Here is a 6812-nt window from a genome sequence, read left to right on the forward strand (position 1 = left end):
GAAAGAAAGACACAGAACAGACCAAGGCAGTCATGCATTTTTGGTGCTAGGACTAAGAGGAGGGGAGTGGAGAAGAAATTTATTCCAACTGAGGTGGAAAGGAAAGTCATGGAAGCCTTCCTAGAAGAGGAGCCATTAGAAATGAGTGTGGAAAGACAAATGAGCACTCCCTAGCAGGGGACATAGTGTGGGTGAACCAGGCCATCGAGGCAGAGGACAGCTGGCCAGTTGTTGGATAAACCTGGGGTGGTAAGCATGAGGATGGGGCAGGCTGAGGGAGGAGGCTGGAGGGGCAGGCCAGCCCAGGTCATCCCTAACCTTGCAGGGATGGAGCAGGGTTGGGGCTTTACCCTACAAGCCTTGGGGAGCATCAGAAGGTTTTAAGGGAATTAAGGCATTGGCAGTAAAGTCCACTCTGGCTGCTATGTGGGGATTGACGTGAGGAGTTAGATCCTCATTAATATGATTATTATAGGAATATTACTTTATGCAGGTGGACCAGAAGGTGGGAGATCAGTGAGAAAGGCTGGCAAGAGATGATGGAGGCTTATATTAGGGCAGTGGCCATAGAGGACCACCTGGATGCAGGAGATTGGGGAAGCAGAGGGAACAGAAGCAAAACCAGGATAATCAACAAGGTCAGAGATCAGAGATCCGGATTCAGCCCAGTCCAGTGTTCCAGACTCTGGCCCCATGCACCTGCTGCCTGTCCCAGCTTTGGATGGAAAAGAAATATTAGAGGCAGGTGCAGAAAAAAAAAGGAGAGGAAAGTATGAGACGCTGAGCAGCAGTGACAGAATTGGGAGGTAGGGGGTGGAGAGCAGCATGACCTTCTCCTTGAGCTAGGGGGCTGCACTCAGCCCTGTGTACTATCAACTTGGAGAAGTAGGATGGCTGGGAGAAGTAGAATGTCTGGGAAGGAAGAGGACCCTTCCCTGACTTCCTTCAATAGACATTTGTCTTGGGCCTGCTAAGAGAGTTGGAACCAGGAGACCTGGTTCAAATCCCAGGCAAACCATTTACCGACTCAATGGCTTCAGGTAAATGACTAAATCTCTGAGCCAGTCTCCCCATCTGGAAAATAGAGATGGCCATCCCTGCCATGGAGAGCTGCTTTAAGGATTATAAATAATATATATTATAGTAATTGGGCACAGAGTGGGTGTGCATTAAATGGCAGTCAGTATTATTTGCCTAGAATTCTGCTGAGGCTGTGATCACATACTGTGAGGGTGAACCTAAACAGTCCTAGGCTTTGGAAGGTTCTGTGTTTCCATGCTTCCCTCTGCTGGTCAAAAGAGGCAGGCTCCACTGAGGAGAGAATCGCAGGATGCTAAGACCAGACACAGTTCCCTGCCCCCTACCGAGACTAGGAATCCTCTTACATTGAACCTCAGGGTGAATCCTTCCAAAGGCAGCAGATGCGATGTAGCGTATAGAACACGAGCTACTTACCAACAGTGTGAAGTTGGATGCATCACTTCACCTCTCTTTGAGACTTTGTTTCCTTGGCTATAAAATGGGGTGATAATCTCTGACATGTTTCACAGTGTTGCTGTGAATCCCAAATAAGATTATGTCTATGGAACATTTTAGAAAACCTGAGCTACTCATAAATGTTAGTGATCAGGCACTTTCTGATGTACCTTCCCCACCACGCTAGGTGCTCATGCTGGCTGGGTATGTGCTCATGAGCACCCAGCTTGAGCAGCTAGTGTGGTGGGGAAGGGGCATCGGAAATATAAGAATCTGCCCCCGTTCTTGAGGAGCTCCAATCCAGTCAGGGAGACAAGTCATGCTTCAGGCAGGTATTGATGCTATGGGATTGGGACTCTGTGTGCCCAGAGGAAACAAGAAAAGACCTGCTATTCTGTTGGCCTGTTCCAAGACCCCCAGTTTTTCATCCCTAAAATGCAGAGGCTGAAGCCATGTACAGAATGACCAATAGGTCTCCAACTATTGCATATCTTGGCGTAATCCTCCTTTCTGCCTCTCAAGTTCATCTTCCCCAAAGCAGAGAACAGGGAAATATGGAAAGGGGTCGCCAGAGTCCACAGGCTAAAACCACAGCTGTCTCCAAGTATAGAAACCACTTCATATTGGGATAAGACTCTCAAGAGACTGCTGTACATTATAATACCTTCTCACCAGATTTCCTGGGCCAACTCCTAATGGGCTTCACAATTACCCTCACCTCCAAAGCTTTATTTTGACCTCACCTCACTAAACTTGTTAGATAACCATAGGTGAGTTTCCACCAAGGAAACTTACCCTGGCTTCCTAAATCTGTAGAAATTCCTGAGGACATGGGTATGGACAAAAAATTATAGGTATAGAGGGAGGTTCACATAGTCAAACAGGAATAAGCTGACAGGGAAACCAAGATATACTTAGCCCTTCCTTAGAATTTAAAATCAGGAAAGAAAAATTTTTTTGTCTGACCAGGAAAACTTATAAATAAGCATTATCTAAAATGAACTATTCAAAATGCTGGTTTCTTGCTAGACATCGATAAATTTTCCATGGGAAAGGAGCTCCATGATCAATTAAACTTGGGAAACTAAGTAAAAAATAAATTTTGCTGCAAGATGTGTCAGAGCCTTCGTTATTTAATGCTATTAGGAATCCTCAAACAGAATGGAGTGTAGTATATGCAGTATTTCCTAGTTTATTTGACTAAGGAACTGCTTATTCCAGGCACCCTTGTTAACATCTTATGGGACTTCAAGAATTTCATGAAGTTAAATGCTGACATCTATTGTGGTTCCCTTTGTGCCCTGGCTTCCAGGGAACTCAGTGTTAACCATAATGCTTATATGGCAGGAAGCATATAGCTCAGGTCTGAGATGGAATTATCTCCCCTAGTAATATTTTAGGATTCCTGGATAAGACATAGCTATTATTCCATAGCATTATAGGACATATGTTGCTACAGAGAGTATAACATTTCCTCCCACCCCGACTACCCTTAAGCTCTATTCCAGACTCATTAATGTGACCCCCTGAATCTTAGGTCTGGTTATTCCCAGCCCCTTAAGGATACAGCACAAAACTAGGAGCCAAAGACTGTCCCTTGAGGGACAGTCTCTTGGGAATTCTCAAAGTGAAGGCTTACAGACCATCTGCTGCCAAGTCTGGGGAAGTCGCTAGGGTAGACGGTGACCCCACAATCCCTGAGAAATCAGAGCTGCCTGCTCATTCCTTGGACCCAAAGAAAACTCTTAGTCTACCTCCAAAATTGCCTGAATTGATAAGGGCTGTCCCAGGACAGTAGCCACTGTGATGACCCTGCTCTTCTACGAACCCCTAGCATATTACTGCCCCCAAGGACAGCTGGAGGAGCCCTGGAATGTAAAATGGGCCTCAGCGTGTTGCAGGAGAGACCGCTAGGACTTCCTGAGTTAACCAAAACCAGAAGCCTCATGCTCAAACCTCTCCAGGGAAAGAAAAAAAAAACCCTGAGATCTTCCTAATCCCCTGGAGACTGAGGAAGGCACCTCGATTCTTCCTCTGACCCATTCAATTGTCAGTTCACTGGAGAAGCAGTACAGAATAATGGTTGAAACAAAAGTATTAGGAGTTAAATCTGAGTTCAAATCCAAGCTTTTCCTCTTTTTAGCTACTCTGGTAAATCGCTTAACTTCTCTGAGTCTCACTTTGCTCATTTCAAAAAGGAGATAATAAACTGGGAGCAGTGGCTTACACCTGTAATTCCAGTATTTTGGGAGGCTGAGGTAGGAGGATTGTTTGAGCCAGGAGGCCAAGGCTGCAGTGAGCCATGATCATACTACTGCACTCCAGCCTGAGCGACAGAGCAAGACCCTGTCTCTTGAAGAAAAAGAAAAAGACAGATAATATTGTACCCATCTTATAGTGTTGTTAGGAGGATTAAATGAAATTATTTATATAAACTTTACTATGGTATGATGAAATGTTTAATTTCAAAAATAAATAAAAGAAATAGACCACATCTGTGGTATGGTGAGATAAAACAAGTAAATAAAAATTAAAAGTAAATTATTCGTGTAACATAGCACAGAGCTCAATAAGTGGCTGTTATTATTCCCAAGCATCCACTCTGGACCCTGACTTCCTTCAACAGGCATTTGTCCTGGGCCTGGTGAGAGAGTTGAAACCAGCAGACCTGGTTCAAATCCCAGGCAAACCAGTTACCAACTCAATGGTTTCAGGTAAATGACTGCATCTCTGAACCAGTCTCCCCATCTGGAAAATAGAGATGGCCATCCCTGCCATGGGGAGCTGGGATGACCCTGCTCTACTCTGAACCCCTAGCATATCACTGCCCCCAAGGACAGCCCCCAAGGACAGTACTGAGCAACATAGATTCAGATACCAATCAATCTATGCGTCAAAGAATTCTCAGGCTAGTAAAGGAGATAGGCAAGTGATCAGACAATAATTATACAGAACTATCCGTGCTGTGGCTGAGGGAAGCCCACAGGCTTAGAGAGCACAAAGGAAAAACTTCAGCCCTAATAAGTGAAAAAGACATTCAGCAACAAATGATTGGAAAGGGAGAGATAAGGCTGTCACTATGTACAAATAATATAATTGTCTGCATAAAATGAAACAAAACAAAAAATCCATAGACAAATTATTAGAATTATTAGGAGAGTATAGCAAGGCAACTGGATGGAGGGTTGATATACAGAGGTCAGTGCAGTTCTATATACCAGCAACCAAAAAATTACTGTAGAAAACAATATTTAAAAGATACCATCACTAACAGCAACAAAATTATAAGGTATTAGGGCATAAATGTAACACAAAGTTGTGTAGGATCTATATACAAATAAGTATAACACATTACTGAGAGATATCTCCTCAATAAAGTGATTAAAGCTAACATAACCAATATTTAGACAAATGACATTGTATGCCCTCAGATGTGACACGCATGTTACTGATCTATAATATCATTCCTGCCAAAAAAAAAAAAAGTTTACCCTAAATCTATCATGAGGAAACAACCACATGACAATTTTTAAAATAATTTTTTATTGATATGACTGATTGCTATTCTGTGCACTTAATTAAACTGATTGTGATGACTTTTCATTGGTTTACATACATTGCTTCAGTCTTCTCAGCTGAAAGTATTGAGAAAACCATGAGTGAGGAGAAACACTTATCCACTATATGCTATTTCATTAGAAGTGTTACTGGCAGTCCACAAAATTAACTTATCCCCATAGACTTCTCAATCCTCTCCAGCTCAAAGTGCAAAACCACAGCAGGGAGAAGTGGAGCACAACATAGCCAATTAGCCAATTAGCCCTTACTTCAACATGATTTTTTTTTATTTTTTGAGATGGAGTTTTGTTCTTGTTGCCCAGGCTGAAGTGCAATGACGCGATCTTGGCTCACTGCAACCTCCGCCTCATGGGTTCAAGTGATTCTCCTGCCTCAGCCTCCCAAATAGCTGGGAGTACAGGCATGCACCACCACGTCCACTAATTTTGTATTTTTAGTAGAGACAGGGTTTCACCATGTTGGCCGGGCTGGTCTCTAACTTCTGACCTCAGGTGATCCACCCACCTCAGCCTCGCAAAGTGCTGGGATTACAGGCATGAGCCACCCCGCACTCAGCCTCAACAGGCTTTTAAATGCAACATGCCACTGTCTCCCTACCAAAAATCTGCACACCTTAACTAAAGTGAAAGGAATAGTATCAACATGCCATTTATTTTTGTCATCTTGAACTAAAAGGACAGTTGCAAGCAAGCTTGCTCTAGGACAAACTTTAGCTTAGGAAACATCAACTATCTGCACTCAGGGACTTGATCAATTTCCAGGGGAACATCTATGGAAGGTCAGGTTAATACCTAATTTCAGGTTGTTGGCTACTTTTAACTCAATGCAGAGTATAGTTATAATAAAGAGTCAAACAATGTTTTAAATTAGTTATATGTTCATGGATTTTTTTCCCTCTTTTAAAAGGAAAAGGAAGGATAGGGAAAAGGTAAATGTGACATGTTTTCTGCTTAGAAAAAGTAATGCCTTATAAAAATTTAACTAATTCAACCATTTAGGGTGGTCAGCACAGTAAACCTTTTATTTCTTCAAAATGCTGCTTCTGCCAACAATTTCATGTTCTCTTTTTTACAGGTAGGAACTCCTTTACAGTCCAGTTGTAATTTTATGTGCCCTTCTGGCCAGTTCCTACATCTCCATTTCATTATGACTTTTTTATCTGTTAACAATTCTATATATTCATCAGTGATGTTCCCATCAAACATTTGGAATTTCCCTCCCTTTTCAGCTGCTAATACAGCAGGAGATTTAGAAAATTTTTGCACCAAATCCTTCACAGTGAAGATGCTGTACAGCTGTTCTACAGTTGTGTCAAACTGTTCCCTCATGGGACAAGCCATAGTGGGAATTCTTATACCCAGTGTCACTGGAGATGAGGCCTGAACCTGCAAGATATTCTCACTCCATTTTCTTTTAAAAATCAGTTCCTAGGTTGCCATAGTTTTCATTGGTAAAACCATTCCCATTGTAAATTCTGTCTTGAGTGCCTTCAGGTAATCTCCAAGGACCTCCTCCCTGACCTTGGCAGTGCCTGCAGTTTTCACAAGATCATTCAGTATATCCCTATCTCCTTTCTTTTTGCTCATGTTCACCTCAGTGTTATCTACTTCATTTTCTTCAGAAAGATTGGGTATTTTAATCAATCCCTTGTGCTTCACATCAGATTCTTTAATGATACCTTTCCAGGCCAGTTTGATGTTCCACTCATACAAGAAAATCAGCTTTCCTTTGCGGATGCTGCAAGAAACCTTACCTTC

At 42.6% G+C, this 6812-nt stretch overlaps 1 protein-coding gene across 1 annotated transcript; it reads right to left on the reverse strand.

The window, feature by feature from the left end:
• Positions 1-6083: 6083 nt before the first annotated feature.
• On the reverse strand, positions 6084-6521 carry LOC108535596 (activator of 90 kDa heat shock protein ATPase homolog 2-like). Its single transcript, XM_017881681.1, is given in 2 exon segments — positions 6084-6222; positions 6325-6521. Coding segments are annotated over 2 exon segments (336 nt in total).
• Between the last annotated feature and the right edge of the window lie 291 nt (positions 6522-6812).

The sequence above is a fragment of the Rhinopithecus bieti genome, unplaced genomic scaffold, assembly GCF_001698545.2.
Source record: "Rhinopithecus bieti isolate Rb0 unplaced genomic scaffold, ASM169854v2 scaffold_12155, whole genome shotgun sequence".
Classification (NCBI taxonomy): Eukaryota; Metazoa; Chordata; class Mammalia; order Primates; family Cercopithecidae; genus Rhinopithecus; species Rhinopithecus bieti.